At 38.4% G+C, this 26,003-nt stretch overlaps 1 protein-coding gene across 2 annotated transcripts in view; it reads right to left on the reverse strand.

Moving 5' to 3' along the window:
• Positions 1-441: 441 nt before the first annotated feature.
• The window catches only part of pot1 (protection of telomeres 1 homolog), a 106,252-nt gene continuing 80,690 nt past the window's right edge, over positions 442-26,003 (reverse strand). For both annotated transcript variants that reach the window (XM_030732427.1, XM_030732426.1), the window contains 10 exons: positions 16,067-16,251; positions 14,696-14,793; positions 12,631-12,657; positions 8,277-8,433; positions 7,380-7,588; positions 7,122-7,257; positions 5,216-5,298; positions 4,343-4,437; positions 2,674-2,779; positions 442-739 (listed from right to left, as the gene is read on the reverse strand). In XM_030732427.1, the coding sequence (XP_030588287.1) occupies positions 621-739; positions 2,674-2,779; positions 4,343-4,437; positions 5,216-5,298; positions 7,122-7,257; positions 7,380-7,588; positions 8,277-8,433; positions 12,631-12,657; positions 14,696-14,793; positions 16,067-16,251 (1,215 nt within the window). In that variant the 3' untranslated portion in view covers positions 442-620. The remainder of the gene's footprint in view (positions 740-2,673; positions 2,780-4,342; positions 4,438-5,215; positions 5,299-7,121; positions 7,258-7,379; positions 7,589-8,276; positions 8,434-12,630; positions 12,658-14,695; positions 14,794-16,066; positions 16,252-26,003) is intronic.

Genomic DNA, 26,003 nt, shown 5'->3' on the forward strand with positions numbered 1-26,003 from the left:
ACCTAACCCATCTAACTGCATGTCTTTGGACTTTGTAAGAAAACTGGAGAACCCAGAGAAAACCCACACAAATACAGGGAGAACATGCAAACTGGCCGAGGTGGATCAGAACCCAGACCTTCTCGCTGTGAGGTAGCACTGCTAACCATCACATCACCGTATTGCCCTTATCTGTGTTGTTTCTTTTTTTTTTTTTCTTTCAGGCACTGTGTTTCTTTTATGTATTTTTTAACAGGTGCGGCAGTTGGTGAACCACTGTATGTTTCTACCTGTGCTCTCTCCTTACTTCTGTCTTTTCTAAATTTTTCTCCCCCTTTTCCTTTTTTCTTTCTTGCTCTTTTTTGCCTACCTGTCAGCTCTGGCAAAATCATATTACACATGCCCTTGTGTAAATAATAACAGAAATAAACAAATAAAAGAAAAACAGTAATATGAGGGACCTAATCTAATAAAAGTAATTGTTTTGTCTTTTATTATGAAAAGCCATCAAAATACTTTCATTCATTTTGGCAACAACATTTTATGTTTATTTGTATTTACATAATGAATAGAAATAAAAAGATCAAAACAATGAGTAGAATCAGATTTTTTTCCTTTAGGTGGTTCCGGTTGGGGTTGGATCATGTGGATGAGGGTTTGATAACAGTGGTGTGGCAGACCTGATAGCAGGTCTTGGTCTGTCCATCATCATCCTCTGCTTGATATGCCATCAGACATAAGTCAAGCCATGGACGCTGACCTGAGGACAAACAGGCAGACATGAAAAAAACATCTAGGAATACAGACCTGGGCCCTATTTTCAGGAAGCAGGATGAACAAACTCTGAGTTTAAAAACAGACTCTGAGTTGATCAACTCTGAGATCGGCAACTTTGAGTTTCCTGTTGCAGAACAGCTGATCAGAGTTAGTTCAATCAACTTTGAGTATATTCACCCTGAGTTAGCGTGTGCGTGAGTAAGGAAGGAAAGCCATCCTCAATGGAGCGCCGATACCAGGATTCACCATGGCAACGGGTAAATAAAGAGCGGAGCCTCCATTTTAATCTGATGGATTGAGGATTATACCTGTCAGTGTGGAGCATGACAAGTCATTATAATAAGCTTGGTCCACTCTGACATCACCATAGACAGAATAAAAGTTTGTTATGAAAGATAATTTCTTTCTGTCTGCTGTCATCATCACAACTTGAATTTTTATCAGATGAAGCTGATTCCTAATTTTAAGTTTGATCTATAAAATCTAATTATTCAGCTGCAGCCTGATGGACAAAATGCAGAAAGTGAAGATGAAAATATGGAGAAACAGCTCAGACAGAGTTTACTGACTAACCAGTGTGTTAGTGACTGAGACAGCAGCAGACCCCGGGGGGTGGAGCTGCACTCAGGTCAGGTTTTTTTTATTTAATAAAAACATTTTTTTGCTATAGCTTCTGATAGTTCAGTTTATGACTATTCAATAGTTTAAATAGTTATTCTGTAAAAATTGAGTCTATTGATGGAATAGCAAACTCACTTTATTAATTTTTAATGGAGAATTTCATTATTTTTGCCATGACTGGATAAAAATGAGTGATTTCAATTTAAAGAAAAATTGCTTTAATGTTTCCAGTTTAACCGTTACTAATCTGATCTAAGATCAGCTTCACTGATAGATGGCTCTCTGACAGCCACAGCAGAGATACTTCACTGAGTTACAACATACTGTTTACTTTACCACAGAGGTGTGAACTCAGCCACATTAAAAAGCCAAATTAATGGCTTTAAAGATATCAGTCTCTCACTTCTGTCTGCATGATCTATTTTTTTAAGGTTTCAGTCCAGTTCATTACACAATTTAAATATAAAGTCATTCTCTTTCTGTTAGTAACACTATTCTTTTTAAGCTGTTATTGAAACTGAAGGACCAGTCTAAGTTCATCTGTTCAGTTTTAAGTCTTTGAGATTTTGACCATACACTCTTTATAAATGATGGATGTAAGTAAGGTCACATTTTCAGGTGTGTTTTGCAGTTTACATCTAGCTCTTATTGAAACTGGACTTCAATAAGACTCGAAAGAAGCAACTAAGATTACTTAAAAAGCTAAGATTACTCAGCTCATTAGAAAGGCATTTACTAAAATTACACATCAAGAAAGCTGAAAGGCACTTTCTCATTGTCTATACAACCAGAGTTTTTTTATGTGACCAGAGGAGTTGCCACATATTGGCCTTAAAATAAATAAATGCAGGTCTGACGCTCTTGTACGTTTGTCTTAACTTCTCAGACCAAGAGGCTATGTCAGTCTTTTACGTACATGGGTCTATGGCAGGGGTCGGCAACCTGTAATCCGGAAAGAGCCATTTGAACCCAGTTTCCACGGAAAACAAAACAGTTAGAGCCGCAAATACCAGTGGAAGCCGGTAGCGGCTACCGCGAGTGACGCATATATTGAGAAACGAAAATAAATAAATAGATAAATAAAATGATTTTATTTTAATATTTCAAGATCACAATAATGTTCCAATTTAAAACTACAACAAAAACCAAACTGACAAAAATAAAATGCACTTCAATTGGATACTTATAATTTACTTCCGCGAGCCGCACAGAGCTGCAGATTAAGCCTGCATGAGCCGCATGCGGCTCCAGAGCCGTGGGTTGCCGACCCCTGGTCTATGGGTTTGAAGGACATACCCATGCTTCCACCTGGTGGACAGAGGGAGTCCATAGTTTGACGGATGCTGTTCTGAGCTTCCTGATTGGCTGCAGCATCCTCTGCAGACACACTGAAGAACAACTCCTAATGAAAGAAGAAAGTAAACAAACTTATAACTTAAAGCTTATATAACATTCATTCATCACATCTACAAAGCACACAGACATTATGAAAAAAAACTTACTTTCAGTCAGTTTTGTCCTGTTATTTATTTATTTATTTGCTTTGAAAAGCAAACAATGTAATGTCTACTTGAATCCACATTCTTGGTTCAGGAATGTTCTGACTTTTCAGTATTTCCCTGATTTGTTCACTCTGACCTGTTAGCAGGCTTCTCACTATATTTCATCAGATGGATGGCCTATCCATATGTACAAATACTGTAAAAATAAAGCTTTTACAAATTCAGAAATTTCAACAAAAATTTTTTTTGCATAACATCCAAAAATACCAAACTATATACATTTTAAACCATACATTCTTTTAGCAAAAAAAAAAAAGAAAAAAAAAATCAAACAAGGCAACATTTTTCAAGACAACTGTGATATACTGCTCAAAAAAATTAAAGGAACACTTTGAAAACACATCAGATCTCAAAGGGAAAAAAATCATACTGGATACTGATATGGGCTAGGTAACATTTTAGGAATGAAAGAATGCCACATCATTTAATAGAAATAAAAATAATCATCTTACAAAGGGCTGAATTCAAAGACACAAGTGAAAAAAATGACAGCAGGGTGGGCCATTTTGCAGAAATGTCACCACATCAACTCAAAATGACACTCAGTAGTTTGTATGGCGCCCATGCATACCCCCATGTATACCTGACAATGTCAGGGCATGAGGCTGGGCATTGACGTGCACCAGGGGGAACCCAGGACCCACTGCAACAGCGTAGGGTCTGACAATAGGTCTAAGGATTTCATCCTGATACCTAATAGCAGTCAGGGTGCTGCTGCCTAGCCTGTTGAGGTGTGTGCGTCTATCCATGCTTCTGCAGACAATCACTGACCCACCAGTCATGCTGAACAATGTTACAGGCAGCATAAGGTTCTCTACAGCTTCTCCAGACCCTTTTCACGTCTGTCACATCTGCTCTCATCTGTGAAAAGCATAAAGAGCCAGTGGTGGACCTGCCAATGCCAATAAGCATGGGGCCCACTAGAGGACATCTAGCCCTTAGACCACCCTCATGAAGTCTGTTTCAATTGTTCAGCCAGAGACATTCAAATCATTGGCCTCTTCTGTAACTGCCTGTCTCCTGGAATCTCCTCCATGCTCTTGAGATGCATACACCTCAACAGGCAGGGAGACACAGCAAACCTGGCAATGGCATGTATTGATTTACCATCTTGGAAGAGTTGGACTACCTGTGCAACCTCTGAAGGGTTCAGGAATAATCTCATACTACCAGTAGTTACACTGACCCCAGCCAAATGCAAAACTAGTGGAAAAAACATTCAGAACAACAACCCCCTCTGCTACTTAACCGGCCAGATCAAAATCCCAGAACTTTAACCGACTTGATGCTTAATCTAATGAAAAAGTGTTCCTTTCATTTTTTGAGCAGTATATAATAAATTCAGTTTTTTCTCCCTTTTTCTAATCTCATTTGATACTAATAGACGGGAGTCTCAAACTCACAGCGTGTCTCCACAGCCAGACATCCAGTGTATCGGTGGCATCCTGAAGCTCCAGTTTCACCAGCAAGACGAACTGCAGCAGCTGAATGCCAAGAGCTACATACCAGTGAGGCAGAAACACGGTGATTTATTTCAGAGCAGCTCAACCTGACCTCCACAGAGGTCAACCATGAACTTTTACAACCTGCTGAGGAAACTCAATAAGTGAGGAAAAGACACAAACACAAGTTTGTTTGTTAATGTAATGTGACAAGTTTTGAACCTGTTCCTGATGCATTCAAGGACAAGAACTTAATTAGCTATATCCTAAAAGAGGGATGCACCTAATGGCAATCTTTTTTAATATTGATACCAAAAATGTTCAAGAAATTTCCCAAGAGTCTAAGCAAGAGTCTAAGGGGGAATTTTCAAATGTCTTGTTTTGTTCAATCAACACTCTAAACACAAAGATGTTCAGCTTCCAATTACAGCAAACAGAAACATATGTGCAAACACTGGCATCAACTGCAGCCTGACAAGTCCTTATTGTTGACATTTGATATATAAAGAGATAAGTTTGCCACAATCACATTAAAGTTCCCACATTATCCATTTGGGCTTTGTTGTCAGTTGTACTGCTGGGAACTTAGTCAAATTTTTATGATTTTTGGCTTCAGTTATAAAACAGTTATGAAAACAAGAATCAAAATGTATTAATTTTTACTACAAAGCTCTCTTCTATAAATCAAGCACTCACCACAATACCCAGACCCACAAGACCCTACAAATATGGAGTACTGGCAATTTTGCATTTCGTTTGAGTTGCTTTCTATCTCTTCTCCACCTAAACCATTTCCTCTGACAGTCTTAAAATTCAAACCAAGGTCTGTCTCACCTTCAGCAACAATTTTCTCATCCATCACCTCGACTCCTTCAGCACTCAGCTCCCTCACTACAGCCTTGGAGCACCGCTTACACCTAGAGCAGCAGCACATGCCAACACAAACAGGACAAACTATAATGAGTGACACCTGCCACAATAGTCAACCAGTAGTCTTTGGCATCACGACATTAACAGATGGAGGACTTGTACATTGTCAAGTTAGGCTGCCAAAGATCAGACGCGTTGTTTCAGAGCAAACACAGCGGTTCACTCAGAATAGAGTTTGAAAGTCAAAAAAGATTTTTAGGGTATGTTTACGAAGAGTAACAAGTTTTTATGAATATAAAAATGATGCAACAATAGCAGAGAGATACACAAAACTAACCATACTATCTCTTTCTCCACACAGCTATTATAGAAGGCGTGTGTGCCACATTCTCACAGTTTTTCTTTTGCTGACTTCTGTTCAAATTTTAAAACATTAGCTTAGTAATTTCAGTCTACATCTTTGCCAGTATGAGGCAAAGATGCAAAATCAAATGACAAGCTCCATCCATCCATTCTCTCCTGCTGCTCAGGGTCACGGGGGGGCGCTGGAGCCTATCCCAGCTGTCATAGGGTGAGAGGCAGGGTACACCCTGTACAGGTTGCCAGCCTGTCGCAGGCCCAACACAGAGAGACAGACAACCATTCACACTCACATTCACACCTATGGGCAATTTAGAGTGACCAGTTAACCCAGTGGTGGGCAATTCCAGGCCTTGAGGGCCGGTGTTCTGCAGATTTTAGATGTGTCCCTGATCCAACACACCTGAATAAAATGGCTGAATTACCTCCTCAGGATGCAGTCAAGTTCTCAGGGACACATCTAAAACCTGCAGGTCACCGGGCCTCGAGGCCTGGAATTGCCCACCCCTGAATTAACCTAACCCCAGTAACTGCATGTCTTTGGACTCTGGGAGGAAACTGGAGTACCTGAAGGAAACCCACGCAGACACAGCGGGAATATGCAAACTCCACACAGAGAGGCCAAGGTAGAATCAAACCCAGACCTTCTATATTTGTCATGACAATTATTTTTGAGAATGCTATTAAAATATGTAATTATTTTAAAGATAAACAAAAAATGACAAGAAATAACAGTCACTTTGTGTCCTTCATTTAGATGGGCAGGGTCATACAAATTCTAACACATCCTTTAAAATGACTCGAGGTGTGGAGGAGGACTGTTGACCAGCAATTGGGTTATCCTGTCATATCTGTCCACTCAATTTTAATAGCACTCTAAATTTCACAAAGTCATGCTCATACAAGCACCATCATATCACCTTTAAACAACAGACGAGCTTTTGTGCTTTGACCTTTTTTTTTCCTTTTTTCCAATCCACCGTTTTGTCGTTTCCTTTCCTCCTCCTACTTCTTTATCCCTCCCTTCAGTAATCGGCCCCTCCCAGACTGTCAGGTTTGGCATTGCAAAAAATACATGAACATTTATGCAAATAGTAAAATAAATAAATCGATAAAATAAAAAGACTAACAAGAGGAGCCTGCCAGCCTGTCGCAGGGCCAACACAGAGAGACAGACAACCATTCACACTCAATTCACACCTATGGGCAATTTAGAGTAACCAATTAACCTTACTCCAGTAACTGCATGTCTTTGGACTGTGGGAGGAAACCAGAGTACCCTGAGAAAACCCACACAAACACAGGGAGAACATGCAAACTCCACTGCGCCACTGTGCTGCTCTTTTAAAAAAAAAAACAAACAAAAAAAAAACAACACACACACAACTATTAGGAACAAAAATAATCAGGGGTTGTTAGTATAGGTGGAAAAGTAATATGCCTAGTCATCCTCTCGTTTATTCCCCCAGCTAGCTATTTGTACTCTAAGTGTGTGAGGTTTATCTCTGACCCATAGTATCGCTTCCTATCTCTGAAGAGAAAAGGTGCAGACAGGTCGAGCAGAGCCAGGTGACCTTCTGATGACCTCACAGGGATGATGTTCTGGTAGCTGGCCATGAGTTGGCAGGTTTCCTCCAGAGTTGAATCTGTAAGATATTTTTTGTGGGTTTGATGATAGGAAGGATTCTTGGTTGATAATCTTGATATTGCCTGTGAAATGTTTTTTAGATCTTAAGTTTTATACTTGTTAATATTTGATGATTGTTACCCATGAGCAAGATGACATCCTTGGTTTTGCCCTCAGACATGAGCTGAGTAAGCAGGTGAACAGTTAGAGCTTGGTTTGAGGAGTCTGGGGAGTCTCTTTGTAGTTTGATCTGTCCAGAGAGTGCCCATGGCGGGACATTGATGGGTCCAGAGTCCTTTGATGCATCACGGAAGATACTTGCCACCAGCTCATCATCTGGGACATCCTGCCTGAGATCACAGGGTGCATATCTTACACCTATTTACTGACCTGCTCAGATCAAAACAAAATCTACACTGGAACATCTCCAAATGAGATCTGGTGATGTGATTGTGCTGTTTTACACTGATATGCTTTATTCACATCCACTATATTGGCAAAGGTATTCACTCACACATCCAGTTAACTGAATTTATATGTTTCAATCCCTTCCATGTCCACAGGTTTATAAAACCAAGCACCTAGGCAGACAGACTGCTTCTACTAACATTTGTGAAAGAATGGGTCGCTCTCAGGAGGTCAATGCATTCCAGCATGATACCATCATAGGATGCCACCTGTGCAACAAGTTCAATCAAAGTGGAAGTGATTGGGAACACAGCGTTGGATGCAATTGTGTAAAGCATGCCGCCACTGAACTTTAGAGCAGTGTAGATGTGTACTCTGGAGTGGCAAATAGCGTCTCTCCATCTGGAAATCCAACGGATGAGTCTGGGTTTGGGGGTTACCAAAACAGTACTTTTCTGATTACGCTATGCCAAGTGTAAAGTTTTGTTGAGGGTATTATGGTGTGGGGTTGTTTTTCAGGAGTTGGATTAAGAATAAGATGTCACTCAAGTTCATATGTGTGTGAAGGCACACAAGCGAATATTTCTGGCAATATAGTGCAAGTTATGGGGATGTAATGTATATGCCTACATTGATGTACAATTGCTGCAGTAGAGCTTGAGTGCCTCATGGAATCTGCAAGGTTCATAGGCCCTCAGCTGGACATTAACATGGTGAACTCGACCCGGACCGCTCTGCTTAACTTCAGACAAAGTCACTGGCTGCATGTCATGACCACAGCTTCTCTCTGAACACAAAAACCAACCAACAGAGGAAAATTTTAATCATTAAAAACACATGGAGAAGAAAAAAATAGTGCTGGAAAATGAGAAAAAAAACTTGCCATTTTGTAGTCTTAGCATTTTTATAACTTCAAAAGCAAAGGACAAGCATATGTTTATTATCCCTCATTTACTAATATGTGTGTGGAGATGTCCATAGCCTGTACAAAAAACAAGCGCATTTGCATAATTATCATTGGATTTATGAGATGTCCGCATCAGTCTATATTGTTATTACTATCTTATCTTAGTAAATCAGAATCATTCTGACCTAACAGACTATTGGCTATATAAGGAAAACTGATTACCTCCAGGTGAAGCAGAAAAAGAAATGATGTTGCAAGAGAGAAGCCTGCACCTCCAAGGCAAAAAAAAGTAGAAGAAAATCCAAGTCTGAAAAATCTGACACATCCACCCATCGATTTTCTTCCACTTCTCAAATTCAGAGTTATGGGTGGATAGGCCAGCTAGAGCCTATCCCAGCTGCCATAAGGCGAGAGGTGGGGTACACACTGGACAAGTCACCAGTTTGTCACAGAGCTAACACAGAGAGACACATGTATACAACTACTCGCACTCACATTCATGATGGGGAATTTAGAATTACAACCCCACTAACTGCATGGCTTTGGACTATGGGAGGAAGCCAGAGTACCTGGATAGAACCCACAGAGACATGGGGAGAACATGGAAACTCCACACAGAAAGGCCACAGCCAGATAGTGGATCTGAACCCAAAACCTTACTGCTGCAAGTCAACAGTGCTAACCACCAAGCTGTTCAATCCTGACAGACTACAATAAAAAAAGAAATTTTCTTTGAGATAGTGCCAAGAATACTGCATTTTTAATGAAACATCATTTCAGATGAGAAAAAATACTTTAATATGTTTAAAATATTACACCTTAACCCTAATCCTTTAGTATTTTTTTTACATGCTATTTAATTATTTTTTAAATTAATTTAATTATAATTGAGTATTTTATGGCTTATGGCATTTTAGAAATGAATAATAATAATTATATTTATTATAATTATCATTAGTAGTAATAGACTTTCCTAAGACAGCTTCATTTGCTCATATGCATGGTCAGAGGTATCTCTACATTTATTTGTGTACAAACAAATTCAGGTACGAAAATACATACATATGCAATAAATCACCAATTTGTGTGGTAAAAATTCTAAAACACACACACACACACAATGTGTGCTTCACGCACAAATTTTTGCATACCCACTGTTAGTAAATGAGGGCAACTGTGTGTGTGAAATGTTCATACACATGATTCACACACAGATTTGTGCGTATACACTACACTGGGCAACAATTTTTTACTTTTTGAATGTTGTCTAGATTTCTACAACTGATTTAGGGTATTTTTGCCCTGCTGAATCAGGAAATGGCATCCGTTTTTCTCCATCAGGTTAGGTTTTTGTGCTAAGTTGATTTGAAAAAAAATCAGATCTTGTGACAAAATCGATTACATTTTTGTGGCATTATCAGCTGATTTTTGTCAACACATATCATCCTAAATATGTTTTTAAGAGAAAAAAATGTTTTTCCAACAACATATATTGATTACCTGATAGAAACATCGATTACTGTAAACTGAATGGTGGGCAATGATAAAGGTAAGTACACGTAAATTGCATGTTGCTTCACCATTGTTCAAACTTCAGGGCTTGAACTTCCATTTCTTCGAACTCCTGGAATGCCCAGCGGCAGGGACTCCATCTCTTTCATGTCCTGATGGAATCTCTCCCCCTGCTCGTCACTCATTGAACCCAGGTTCTCAGGAAACCGGTCCATATGTGAAAATAGGTAGTGCATCTTGATGCTCATGTTGCAGTCCAGGTTTCTGAAAGGTCAGCATGTTGTTGACAAGTTCTGCATAGTTTCTGGCCTTATTTTTGCCAAGAAAGTTCTTCACTACCAGATCAAATGCCTTCCACGCTTCCAGTTCCACTTCGTTCATTGAGTTTTCGAACTCTGGAGCTCTGATGAGCTGACGGATCTGAGGATTGTCAAAGATGCCAGCTTTCAACTTCTCCATGGTCAATCCTGGCACAAGTAAGTGAAACAGTCACCATCCTTGTCCAGAGCCTTGGTGAACTGCTTCATTAAGCCGAGCTTGATGTGAAGTGGTGGGAAGAGTATTCTGTCTCTGTCCACCAGAGGGTCGTTGATGATGTTCCTTTCTTTGCAAGGCACCAATTCCTCCCGCACAGCTGAGCACGGTCCCTACTATCCCACATGCACAGAAAACATGGGTACTTGGTGAAGCCAGACTGTTGTCCCAACAAAAAGTTCACCATCTTTAGGTCAACACAAATAAACCACTTATGCTGATCATAACCAATTTTTTCCAGCACATATTTCACCGCTTCAAACTTCTCCTTCAGTGTTGTCGAGTGAGCGATGGGTACAGAGGCAAACTTTCCTATACACTTCGTGGGGTGGCTGCCCCATTAACTTTAGTTTTGATCCACCAACTTTATGCTTTGCCGCACCAACTTTTTGGAAGACTTCGAGGTTTTATGACTTCAAACTGATCCCTTTTCAACATAATCACCCAGAACTACCGGACCTGAATACTTCTTGTCATTAAAATAATCATTTCCAATCAAAACAATTATTCGACATCGCATTTTACCCCACCTACTTCTTCTAAAATGCTCCACACATGTGTACATGTGAACAAAAACATAAAAAAAGACATGTGGCCATAGCTCAAAAACTTGACCTGATTGAGCAAAACCAATGTGATTTTTGGATTCAGCGCATCAGATTCGTCCTAAATCAGCTGAAAAAACACAGACAACAAATTTGTTGTTGACCAGTGCTATCAATAAATGAGAGTGTCTTTCATTCCAGAACATAAGTGTCCATGAAAGAGAACGAAAGAAGAATTAGGGGTGGGACTCGATTTAAAAAATTTAAAAATTAAAAAAAAATCTAATTAATTAGGAGCTTTGTAATTAATTAATCAAAATGAATCGCATTTTAATCACATTTCAATATTTAACATGATAAATATTAATTTAAGTTTGGTTGATGAATGAATCAATATACATAAGCTTAAACTTCAAAATTTTGTTTATTTTCCCACCAGTCTACTACACAGACCAATGAAGGGTGGAAGTGCTCCTGTGATAAGCAAACACCTGAAATTAAAGTTACGCATCATAACTGGATAGTTTTATTCTACATTAATGTCTCACTTAATATAGTTGGAAATTAATCATTAGTTCAGCTGTATTCCTTGATGTTGAAATGTGTTATGCTTGTTTTAACAGCTTATTTTGAATTAAAGACTTAAAATTAAACCACAAAAAGGAGAAAAAGTTCGTTCTCCGTTTAACCAGCTGCTTTTACACAGCTGTGCTTCACACTCACGGTTGCTAGGTGATATGAGCTACGCAGAGGTGAGAGCAGGCGACGCTGATATGAAGGCTAGCTGCTCACTTCCAGCCTTTGCGGTCTTCGTGAGCTGCGTGGGCCAGATCCTTCGAAGGATGCGGCCCCTGAGTTTTTGACATCATGCGTCGATATAATCTGTATGCCTGGAACTCATGCATTAGGAAAAGTTCCACGGTGTAAAGTGCGATTAAAATGCGTTAAAATTTTTAATTCGTTATTTTCCCCGTAATTAATTAATCAAAATTAACGCGTTAAAGTCCCACCCCTAATACGAATATAAACTTATTGCACATAAACAAAAGTTAGACAGTATATCTGAACTTTTGTAAAGATGAAAATGAAAAAAAGTGTTCAAGTCATGCAACCATTTAAATATTGCACATGGTAGCAGCAGTTAAAAAGCTGGAGTCACTGCTGCCACTCAGGGTGCTGCCATCTTTATCAGATTCTGACTCTGCCATTGCATTACACATGCAAAGTCAAAATTAATGCATTTAAATTAAGTAAATTAATAAACAATTACTATAATTGTAAATACACAAAAAAGCAAATTAGAAATTATATACAGATAATCATATTTTTATGAATTAAGTAGAGCATTTATTTTTACATTTAGTAACATAAATTTATTGAATAATTATTCTCAATTTTTTTTATTTGACAGGTTTAGTCCTCCATAATTTACTGAATTAATATTTACTGAAGCCCCATTTCACCAATGCAGTGCTGAATTTCCTACCTGTCCTGCAATCTACTTTTTCAGCATCTGAAACACAAAACAAATCGAAGCATCAATGATGGATATGATAAGGCAAATGAATAAGCATTAAGTTAGACAGGCTTAAATCAAGTGTGCATGAGTAGCTGTCTGTTCTACAGTGAGCATCATCCTGATACTGAGCAACAGTATGTTAATACAATCAATAGGAAGATTAGCAGTACATAAAAGACAATTTTTTTCCATTTCCATTTTCTATTTATTAATTGTTTAGTTATGCAGTACAGATAAACACTATACAAGCCTCATGCAAACAAAAGCTTTCAGAGAACAAAAGTAAATTCATTAAAACTGAACTCACACTTCTTTGGGACAAACTTTACTGTATAAACATAAAAATAGCATATCACCTTTTTTAAGTCATAAATTCTTTTTTTTTTTTTTTTTTAACTAGCTGAATGTTTTCCCTGTTGTGACATGCTCTTCAAGCATTGAGTGCGTGTACTAAATATTTTGTCCACTCAGGATTACACAACACACATCAGGCCTGCAGGTCTGGACACAATTTTTTTTTTTGTTTTGTTTTTTTTACTGCTGGGAAGTTCTTTTAAAGCTGCAGCTGCCAATCTGCCTGTAAGGAAACCTTCAGGTCACATTCAAAGATTGATTTTTTTATCTTATTCCCAGTGAAGCATGGGCTTTTATAAGGTCTGACTAATGAAAGCAGCTCCTTGAAGCTTCAATTCATCCACCCGTGAATGGTATTATTTTTGTTGCTAGCAAATATATCTTTAAATTAATCAAAGACTCGTGGATATTTTTTTTAAATCACAGAATGAAAATAGTTACTCCTACTTTTAAAATACTTTTACTCCTACTCCTCTCAGTCACAATATTGCCGCTTTTCCACTAGTACCTATTCGACTCAATTTTTAGCCTTATCCATTATCTGGTAGTACCATTTTTTTTTTTTTTTTTTAGTACCTACTCAGCCAGGGTTCCAAGCAAGCTGAGTCGAGCCAAAAAATGCGACATCAACTGAACGCATGCCACTGACTGGCAAGGCAGTCATGAGTCTTGAGAGCGACTCCTTCACAAGAATGAAACCCGCCATTTTTGAAACCTCGCAAAGAGGGAAATGGCTACACACTAACCAACAGAAACATTTTTGTCCTTGTTAGCTGACATTAAAATCCAGAGGAAGGTAGACAGTGCGACCGTTAGTGTTTGTTTTGCATACAAATGATGTCACAGGACTTTTGGGCCACCTTGCTGAGGTGGTACTGAATTGTATTGAAAAATGAACAAAACCAAGGAGACTTAGGTCAAGCCAAGTGGAAACCAGTGGAAAAGAGCCATACATGAGACAGAGTTGAAGCATTGCACTGCCACACTAGCAACTCTATGAGACTGAACAATTTATTCAACAGCTTGTTCATATGCTCATAGTAATGAGCAAGTAATCCATACAAGCAATAAGGGGTATGTCTTTAGTTTGGTTATATTAAACCAAAGTATTAACCCACCCGTTAAATTTTTAAGGTGATGATGGTAATTGAGGGTACCTTGATTTTTATCTAAGTGGAGAACACAAGGCTGTGTAGCTGATTTTATGTCAATCAGTCCAGTAACTGTTGACATATTTAAATGAACTGTAAGCCAAAACTGTAATCATGACACAATCATCCACCATATCTTATCTGGGTTCCATCTTCCCATACACTTGAAGATGTTAATGCCTGTTTAAACCATGTTAAACTGATGAAAGCCATAATGCTTTGATCTGTTAAGGTAACACATATAGTGCAAATATGACAGAATAATGGGGCTGATTTTTGTTTGCAATCATGATCAAATGGCCTTTGGTAAAATGAGACTGAGTTTGTTGTTAACAAAGGAGTAAACCAAAACTGTGGATTTGGAAAGCACAGTTTTGGAATATTACACACCTAATATTACAGCATGAGGGTCTGCAGAATCAGGCTTGTTTCAGACTCTTCAGAAAAACTTAAGTTTAATCAGCATGAGAAGGAGCAGCACCTAGTCACCATAGTTCTATATGGCAGTGCAACCTTTACATTCATACCCAGATACTCAGGTGGAGTGCTCCAGACTTCCAATAGATCTGAGTTGTTCAGCTCAGGGAACTCTTCCTCATCATTCTCTTGGAAAGCTTCAATAACTCTAAAGACAGACAAACAAAAATTGCCTCTGATGAGATCTATCACAAGTACAGATGAACACCAGAGTATACAATAAAATACCAAATATACATCAAATAAATCAATTGACATTAATCAAATACTAATAATATAATATTTCTACAGCTAAAAACTAGAGCAGGGGTTGATTCCAAACCAAGATTAAATTTTAGGCAGGGATAATCCTTGGTGAAATGTAGCTCTAATTTTTGGCACACAATATAAAAGTAAGTTGTACGAATATAAAAAACATCCAACAAAACATTATTTTGTTGGCATGTGCTGGACCTAATTTAAAAAGAAAAAAATGCAAGAAAATACAGCTTTGCTCCCAAAATGTTTTATTGATGACACATTTAAATCAGTAGGATCCTGTTGCATCATGTTTTTGGGCATAAATGATGCTTTAAAATTTTAAAGTGAATAATGTGAAGCATCCTAAACATTAACAGTGATTTGAAAGAAAGAAACTAAATAAATAATACATTTGAAATTAATTAGGAATTAAAACATTTATATATATTAACATTTTAATATTTTGTGACTGGCATCATAAAATTGTTCACAAGGTTAATAAGGCCCAAGCACCTGTCTTTGATCACCTGTTTTGTAACCTGAACACCTTTATATTATTTTTGCCCTTTTGAGGGCCTTAAAGCTAAAATAGAAGAAAATACCATTTATCCCAGAAAGATGGTAAATGGACTGGTTCTTATATAGTGCTTTTCTACTCTAGCTGAGCACTCAAAGCACTTTATACAACACATTTGCATTTGCCCATTCACATACACAGGCGATGTCATACAGGCAATGTTTTCCATTTCAAAGTGCTTTCCATCTACCATTCACACACATTCATGCATCGAAGCGCAACTTGGGGTTCAGTATCTTGCCCAGGGATACTTTGGCATGCAGACTGGAGTAGACAGGACTCTAACCACCAAACTTCAGTTTAGTAGATGACCTGCTCAATCTGCTGAGCCACAGCCACCTCTCCCAAGAAAGAGTGTCTGAAGTAGATCTTACCAAATGAAATGTTGCAGTTACTACTAAAATAATGTAGGTTTCCTAAACTACTAATAAACACATTTTTCTCTGAATAATCTCTGATGGTGGGTGCCCCCTGGCCCAGTTTGAGTAAAGGGCAGACATTTTGAGCATTAATACTATTCTTTTCCTCGTCCTATAATGCAGCAGAACCATAACCCAGAAATGGCAAATCTGCAGGTGCATTTGTCTTTAATCTCCCGCTGTACCTCTTCAGCTCCTGCACATCTGGGCTATTATCGGGAAGAACTCTGATTCCTCTGCCATACGACGTGCCTCCGTGCAAGTGAAAAGCCAGGTGATCTATTTCCTCTGATTGGCTGCTGGTAAGGCCAGGCACTTTAGTGGATCCTGGGATTGCTCGCAGGTTGTAGATCCTCAAGAAGACTCCAGGCTGATGGGACATATGAGTCAAAAAACAAATAATTAAAAATTCAGCAAAGGCTAAAATTATTATTATTATTAACAAATATTAATGATAAATGACAAAACTTTCTTTAAAATGCAACACTATTTATTTCTGTTAGATTATGGCATATCGGTGTATCGAGTGAATACCTTGTAAGTATGCATTATATCTGGCTTATTGCTACAGATTATATAAATGGAATAACATGTAGTATACACCCTTGTACAAGAGTGTAGTATGAATTTTCTCTTACTTGTTTACCATTAAATATTTTTGTGTCTGTTCTATGATGTGGTTTCCAAAAAGTATTGCTAGAAATGTTAAAGATGATCACAGAATATCAATCTCTTACAGCATTTTTAAAATTGTTTTGATTTAATGAGTATTGTCAATATTGAAAATATGTTTTTGTTATAATATGTAATATATCTTTATTAACACAGGAGTTACTAAAAATATTTGAATAAAAGTTCAAATTAGGACAAGGCCTCCAAATTAGGGCAAAATAGTTTTGCAGAAGGTAATGAGCTATCTGCTGCTCTATTATGAAATAGGACTGTAATGTTATCCTTACTTCTACATTTATTTTATATTTTCCATTATTCTTCAGAGCATATCCCCATCAGTGATGGGTCTTGGTATAAATTGCAATGAAAAACCAATGGAAAGGCATAATGGTGGGAAAACTGTAATAGCTGTTCAAAAGACAAATGCGTCTGCAATAGCTGATTAAAATTTGGGATATATAAAAGAAGTGAGAAGGAAGGGGGCAGGGGTGATCTAGCTAGCTTGCCCTCATCACAACAAACCCCATCTCCTAGAAAAATACAGAAACTTTAAAGCCACTCATGGAATCCAAGAAGTTATCAAAGGACTACCCTTTTCCCAGCATTTGGCTTTGGGACTGGTGCTATATGGGGAAGTTTGCATCAACTACGATGCTGTCTGCAAGACTAATGCCCTGCAAAATGGATGTCCATTTTTCATGGTACCATATAAGAAAATCATCTCTGTGAAAGAAAGATTAGGTTATGGTGGGGAGTACAGACCCAATATATACCCTTTCTCAATCAGCTATGGTCCTGCCAAGGAAAAACTTGGGTTGAGTGTATTCACAAGAAAAACAAATGATAAACTTGCCTTGTCCTTTGAAGACGTGCACTTTCTGAATATCATGTAGGAGTTCTGTCAAACAACCATGTCTACCATACTCAGAAACTCCATCAAATATGCGTGGTGTTTGACTCAAGCACATGAGAAAGCAGAATTTCTCTTAACAGTATTCTGCTCTCAGGCCCTGACTTAAATAATTCCCTTCTAGGAGTATTGCTTAGGTTCAGAAAGGAGCTTCTAGCTATGACAGTTGACATCTAACAGATGGTTCTATAATTTCATAGTAAGAGAAGACTACAGGAACTACTTGACAATAATAATAATGCAAAAAGATATGATACACAGATGCCAATATTAGCAATAAAGTTGTGTTTCAGATTAGTGGAAAGACTTGTACATCTGAGTGGGGCTTATTGTTCATTTTTGAACAACTGTTTTTTTGGGGGGTTTTTTTAGATGGTGAAAAGAATTTATTAATCTGACCAGAAAATGTGCAAAGCAGTGTTATATGGATAACCATCTACTTGTTTTGAAATGTAAACACATAAGCATATTATAAAGTCATTTTTAAAGTGTTAAAAATGCATGGAATGTACTTATGCAGAGGAATTGGATGCATTAAACTGGCAGGCGTGATTTTTGCTTCTGACAAGCAAGTGCTATTTTCTGGTTCTTTGTTTAAAGCAGTGGAGGATGTTCATGGTTTCATTCAAACCTTGCCTTTGTGGATGTTGGAATGTTCTTTTTTGCCCTGAAATGAATGGATCCATGAAGTGCATCAGTTTCAAGTCCTTTAAATTCTTTTTTCTTTTGGTCGAAAATTTTATAGGCAATTTTTGAAGAGAAAACAGCTTGAAAAATGTTGAAACCTAAATTAAAACATTTTATGGGAATATGATTATGTAACATGTATAAATATCTCGAGTTTTGAGGTTAAAATATATTTTTAGGTCGTTATTATGTACAGAACTAGGAAAAGGGTTTAAATCCACAGACAAGATAAACTGGAGAAATTGGGGTTGTATTTTGCTACAACTGAAACTCATAAAAAAAAAAAACTATGTTTAACTATGTTAACTATAACCCTATCAAAAACTTTAACGTGTATTCGGTTAGAGATCCATAGTGTGTTATTCATTGGACTATCTTGAAAGCACAACCTATGAAGCTGGTCTGTAGTATTGCTTTAAAAAAAGGAAAAAAAAAAAAATTATGACCTTTGTCTGCTTATCTTACATCAGTTTCTGTCTGAGTCCAAAGGACCCAAATATAAAGAAATTCTCTCAGGTGTTCTTGAGATATCACAATAACAGGGAAGATGGAAAACCCAAAACATGATGTCACTGGTCACAGAAGTAGTCAAAGTCACAAAATCATAAAAATACATCATCTTATATCAGCTTTAAGAAATATCTAGTATTTTGCTCCTATATGTGAATAAATTACCATTTAATTAAAATCTAATCCAAAGTGTCTTAAAACAACTCTGATGCACGTTTGTATTTTTCTGTATGGCCATTTTTACTTATCAGCAGATGGGGATGTTGCACCAGATTTACAATCAGTGGTGGTGACAGTGATTCAGAGACTGCTCACTGTTTTTTCTTCTGTCAGTTCTCCATCCTGATGAGCCTACAGCCAACAGAAATGTGTCTTCACTCTCATCATCAAAAACATTTCAATGATCAGGCATTAGAGAGATTCACTGATGCTGTTGAGACCCAGACACACTTACAGACAAAAAGTATAATTAAAGGAATATTCAGAGTCCTTGACACCAACAGTGGAGATCAGGTTATGGTATGGCTTGAGCCCAGTTGTTCTAAAACAGGAGAGGGTGATGACTGATCAATACAATATGCTATGATGAAGCATTTCCATCCAAATGGTAATGGTGTCTTCTAGGAGCTACTTGCAAAGCAAGTAAGCTCATTTTATCCCTTGTGATGTGCAATGTGCATGATAAAGCAAGAGCTACCATGGAAGTGGTAGCCACAAAACAATGAAAATAATGTAAAACTATTTAATTACACTGTAAATAGAAATTCAGTAACAATTAATTAAAGCCAACAATAAATGTCCATAAGATCTGAACAGCAATATTGTGACATAGTTAAAGTGGCTCATTTTACACCTCCCAATTAAAAGCATAAAAAGTAAAAGCAGCCTCATGAGTGTTAATGAAGACTAGGACCATCACAACACACAAACAACAAATAAATAATGAGAACAATACTGTTTTTCAGTAGCAAAAATACTATTTCAATTATTTCTCCCATATTGGCTTCTCTTCATTGGCTCCCTGTTAAATCTAGAATAGAATTTAAAATCCTTCTCCTCACCTACAAGGTCTTGAATAATCAGGCCCCATCTTATCTCAAAGACCTTATAGTCCCATATCACCCCAATAGAGCACTTCGCTCTCAGACTGCTGGCTTACTTGTGGTTCCTTGGATACTTAAGAGTAGAATGGGAGGCAGAGCCTTCAGCTTTCAGGCGCTTCTTCTGTGGAACCAGCTTCCAGCTTGGATTCGGGAGACAGACACCCTCTCTATTTTTAATATTAGGCTTAAAACTTTCCTTTATGATAAAGCTTATAGTTAGGGCTGGATCAGGTGACCCTGAACCATCCCTTAGTTATGCAGCTATAGGCCTAGGCTGCAGCCTTACTAAAAATAATTACGGCGTAATTAAAAATAATTACGGCGTAATTCCACATAACTAAAATTTACTTACAGGATAGTTACAGCCTAAGGGCAGGCCGTAAAAGAAAGAGTTACCATTTTTTCTCCTACTGTTTCATGATATGTGATGAAGAAAACCAATGACATCAAGAAAACTTTATCTTCAAAAAAAAAACAAATAAAACCATGAAAACCCAAGTGAGAGAAGGACCTCTCTTCTGCTGTGATTACAGAAACTTGCTGCCACATACCTTGAGAATGGAATTCAAATTCAATAAGAACTGACACTTTGACTTGACATCAACTTGGTGTTGGTGTGAATGACCTGTCACAAGAAGCAGTAGTGCCACCTTGTTACAACCTTGCAATACTGCTTCAGGAGTGTCGATGCCAAATAGCTTATTCTGCTATTGACTCTTCTTTGGTGTCGTTTATTGGATTGGACAATTGACGTCTGAAGAAACAAGACAAATATTGGCAATTTAACAATTTATTCACAAACAGGGGCCATTCACAGACAGCCTGGCACCTCCTCTTCATGCCAATCACCAGCTTGATCACACTGCTGTGGAATGGCATCCCATTCTTCAACCAGCATTTGTTACAAGTCAGCCAATGTGGCTGTGTTGAGCACTCTGGCATGAAAAGCACACCCAAGCTGATCCCACAAGTGTTTAATAGGGTTGAGGTCAGGACTGCAGGCAGGCCATTCCATCCTCACCAGTCCCAAATTTCAGAGGTAGTCTCTGATAAACCCTGCTCTGTGCGGCCAAGTGTTGTCATCTTGGAGGATAGAGTTTAGTCCCTGACTGTGGAGATATGGATTGTCACTGGTTAGGATTGTCACTGGCTGGCAACCAGGTCCTGATTGCAAGCACCTGGGGTACCAGAAGCTCAAAACAAGAGTCAATAGCAGAATCAGCTGATGGCAGAGAAGATTTGGCAAATTTTTCATAGGCGTAACCCATATACTCAACTACTCTGCTGCTCAACCCACAAATGCATTTTCTTTACAAATATGGCACTATTTAAGGGGAAATAAACATGTTTTCAATCGGTATAACATTGTTACAATAAAGAAATAACTGAATAAACAGATTTCTGTACTTTTTTTGCAAAGTTCATTTAAACTCTCTCTCATTGATCTTTGTGAGTTAACTTAATTGCTTCTTCCAAACTATCAACATGTGTATTAGACCCCATTTTGACAAGACTGCTAAAAGTCGTCTTAGCATTAATTAATGCTTTGATATTATGATCAATCTCTCTCTATTGGCTATATACTATGGGCAATTAAAGTGGTTTAAGTTAAACCATGGTAAATGGACTAGTTCTTATATAGCGTTTTTTTTTTTCTACTCTGAGCACTCAAAGCACTTATACAATACGTTTTACATTTACCCATTCACACCCATTCATACAAGTACTTCCATGAGTAACTAAGCTAAGTGCTTACTGTCTAACATTCACACTCTGACGCTTGCGTCAGAGAGCAACTTGGGGTTCAGTATCTTGCCCAAGGATGCTTTGGCATGCAGCCTGCAGCAGCCAGGAACTGAACCGCCAACCTTCCAATCAGTAGGTGACCTGCTCTACCTCCTGAGCTACAGCCACATCGTTGCTTTAAAAAGCCATCACTTAACCCAGTTCTCTTAACTAATCATAGGTCAATCTCTAACCTTTTTATTTAAAAAACTTACAACAGTAGTTGTATGAAGCTAACTGATCATTTGCAGAGCAACAGATTATTTGAAAAGTTTCCGTTAGGATTCAGAATCCATTACAGTACAGAAACAGCACTAGTTATGGTTATGAATGAGCTTCTTATGGCCTCTGCCAGTGGACTCATCTCTATGATTGTCCTCCTAGACCTCAGTGCAGAATTCAACACCACTGACCATAATATGTTACTACAGTGATGAGAATATGATGTTGGTATTGTGCTCCAGTGGTTTGAATCATATTTATCTAATAGACTCCAATTGGTTCATGTAAATGGGGAGTTCCACAGCATTCTATAAGCTGGGACCAATTCTATTTACATTACACATGCTTCCCTTAAGAAATATTATTAGAAAGCATATGATACATTTTCATTGCTATGCAGATAATACCCAGCTTCATCTACTCATGAAGCAAGATGACAAACACCAGTTAAACTGCAGGGATGTCTAAAAGACAAAGTCCTGGATGACTTCTAAATTCCTGCTTCTAAATTCACATAAAACTGAGGTTATTGTACTCAGCCCTAAACATCTTAAAAACAGTGTCTAACCAGTTGCAAATTCTGGATGGCATTACTTTGACCTCTGGTAACACTGAGGAATCTGATCCAGAATGTTGCAGAGAAGTACTTACAGGGACTAGAAAGAGGGCACATATCTCCCACATTGGTAACCTGTTAAATCCAGAATTGAATTTAAAATCCTTCTTCTCACATACAAGGTCTTGAATAATCAGGGCCCATGTCTGTGTAGGTTCTCAGTCATCCAGGTTGTTGTAGTCTCTGGAGCTTGAAAAAAGGGCGACTGCACTTCTTTTTGTTTCTTGAAGATGTTTCACCTTTCATCCAAAGGGCTTCTTCAGTTCCAGAAATGAAGAAGCCTTTCAAATTCAGTTCCAGAACTGAAGAAGACTTTTGATTGAGAGGTGAAACGTTCTCAAGAAACAAAAATAAGTCAAGTCACCCTTTTTTCAAGCTCCAGAAATCAGGCCCCATCTTATTTTAAAAGTACCTCAAAGTACCATATCACCCCAATAGGGCACTTTGCTCTCAGACTGCAGTCTTACTTGTGGATCCTAGAGTATTTGAAAGTAGAATAGAACAGAGCCTTCAGCTTTCAGGCCCCTGTTCTATGAAACCAGCTCCCAATTAGACCTAAAACTTTTTTTGAAAATCTTATAGTTTGGGCTGGATCAGGTGACCTTGACCCCTTCCTTAGTTACACTACAATAAACTTAAGTATCAGGGGAGCTTCACATGATGCACTGAGCATTTCTTCACTAACTTTTTTTTTTTCACTCTGTATGTTTACACACCATTTAGCATTAAATCATTAGTCATTAAATCATAGTGTGTCTTTTGTTCTGTCTCCCTCTGCTCTCTTCTTTTCCAACCGGTCGCAGAAACCTCCATCAGAGCCTGGCTCTGGGACTCTTCCTGTTAACGTGTCACCAAATGCTGTTAATAAGGGGTCATCAGATTGCTGGGGTTCTCTCTCTATTATTGTAGGGTCTTTACATTACAACATTCCTCTCTCTCTCCCCTCAACCCAACCAGTCACGGCAGATGACTGCCCCTCCCCGAGCCTGGTTCTGCTGGAGGTTTCTTCCTGTTAAAAGGGAGTTTTTCCTTCCCACTGTTGCCAAATGCTTGCTCATAGGGGGTCGTTTTGACCTAATTGTAGGGTCTTTACCCACAATACAAAGCGCCTTTAGGCGACTGTTGTGATTTGGCAGTAAATAAATAAAATATTATTGAACTGAATATAAAGCACCTTGAAGTGACTGTTGTTGTGATCTGGTGCTATAGAAATAAAACTGAATTGGGGGCGCCTGGGTGGCTTAGTGGTGAAGCTGGCGACCACATTCATATGCCGTGTTGCAGTGCGGGCAGCGCGGGTGTCTTCCCCTGTATCCATCCCCCATTTCCTGTCTCTCTCCACTGCTGAGAAAAGCCGCTGTGGCCAAAAAAAAAAAAAAAAAAAAAAAAAAAATTGAATAGTAGGCAGTGGCTGCAAAATATTTTAGATTTTAACCCTACATGCTTGAATGCAGTCAAAGACATCACATACTTGATAGCAAGGTTATTTTTAGTGGATGGAAAGATCAGAATTAGTGTAAATATAGAAATTTTCAGTATAGACTGAGGCAAAAACATGTTCAGGAATTAAAAACTACGCAATTCTCACCTAACCTATTATAAATAGAAGATGTAAGGAAACCTTTTAGTCAGTCACAAACTCTACCATACATCAATCACCCATCACCAAATGGCCATATACCTGCCCAAGTGCCATTTTAATTTTGTCTACTGATTAAAGGAGTTGGGATCATTGCAGAAGCCAATAAAACCTCTTGATCTTTATTTGAATAAAAATAGGTTTCAGTTTCTTGAATCTTTTCTCGCTACATCTTAGGGAGCACTTTCTAAGAGCATAAGAAAACAGTGTTTAAATATTAATTATTATTAATATCATATAAATCCCACTGGCACAGGAAGCAAACAATGAGACCAAACAGACAGTATTTTTTGCCTACAGAATCCCAGTTTTATTTGGTCACCAAAGACCTTAATGTTTATAGAATGAGACAGAAGAGAACAACCCTAAGTACTTGGAAGATTGTAGTGATTTTTCAGGCCTAAATGACAGTTTAACAGAATTTACCACAGTTGGTGTTGGGAAACAAGTATAGAGAGGGAGTGACTAAAGCTGGGAGAGTTGGAGAAAACACCAGAGGACAGACAGCAGGACAAATAAAGGCAGTGCCATGTGGTGTCAGGCTCAGATGTGGTCCAGTTGAGCTTCCTGTTTGTATGCACACATTCAATCCTGTGCAGCAGCCCCAAGACCCCAGGTATAATTACAATGAGCAGCTGAGAAACACAGTACAACATTTAAACAAGAACAACTCTTCTGGTCAGAGCACCAGAAGAGGTCGCCAAGGTGTCTGACAACAACAAATGCATACTTTCTTTTACATTCATCATTTTTCAGTAGACCTGAGTTTCCTCAGTATCTTGTGTATAATTTTGAGGACAACCAACCTCTCATAAATAATTTGGCATGATACGGTATAAGAAAAGCTCATTTCAGGTACTCCCTTATTCACAAGGGGTCACCGCAGGGGAGGGATCTGCATATTTGATTTGGCACGAATTATTACACTGGATGCCATTCCTGATGTAACCCTGTGAGGGATTTGTGTCTCTCCGATTACCTCTCCTAATCTGGAGCCAATCCTAAACGACACCTTTAAGATCTAGCAGGTGAAATTACACTCAGGTGGTTTGCAGGGCTTTCAAATTGTTTTGGAGTAGCAGGGGGCATGCCAAAGTAGCAGGCACCTTATGACCAAGACAGGGCAGCAGACAATATGAATAGTCACATGGCAGTCGTGAACCAATCAAATGGCTCAGATTGAAAGCATGTAAATTTTGCCACATGTCCACATGGAAATGGAGACGGTGGACGGCGCAAAATTTTTTTTTTTAGGAAAATTAAAAAGTAGACGGCGCAAAGTGGTGGAGTAGGTAGAAAATGTGCCTGGCGCCGACATAATTTGAAAGCCCTGGGTTTGGCTCCTGCTGTGGCTGGTACACTCAGATGGTATGCAAAGTGGCGATGAAAACCATTTGACCAAGGGATTGTCACGAAATTACTCAGCCGTGAATTATTTTCCTGTTAAGAAAAAACACTGAACTGAACTGACTTAACCCACACTTAAACCTTGTTTTCTCCAGTTGTTCAGTGTTGACAATATCTAGACTCCATAAAGGACAGTTTCTTCAATATACAGTCACATATTAGTTTCCATTGCATAGTACTTGGTCCACTCCTAAAACACAGGTTATATTATTAACATCAGTGTTGTGCTTTGTAACAAACTCTTCAGCTCTTTGACCAATCAGATAATTGAGCCGAGACTACACAGTATAATGGGCATACTATATCATCACCATCAGCATATCCAAAGGAGGCTTTCATGAACACATTGGTCCACAATTCAGAGAGCCTGTCTGATGGGAAAATAGTACCCTGCTGCTACCCCTGCAAACAAACCATTTTCCTTTTAAAGAGGCTAAGGAAACAGAGCAGAGCAGCTCGTGGCATCTTCTGTAAGCACTTAAGTCTGTATGACAACTAAACACTCCACTGTCTGCAACAGTCAAGACACCACTGCCGCTGTGTCATGTTATTAGTGCTGCTTGGTTGGGAT

The sequence above is a fragment of the Archocentrus centrarchus genome, chromosome 6, assembly GCF_007364275.1.
Source record: "Archocentrus centrarchus isolate MPI-CPG fArcCen1 chromosome 6, fArcCen1, whole genome shotgun sequence".
Classification (NCBI taxonomy): Eukaryota; Metazoa; Chordata; class Actinopteri; order Cichliformes; family Cichlidae; genus Archocentrus; species Archocentrus centrarchus.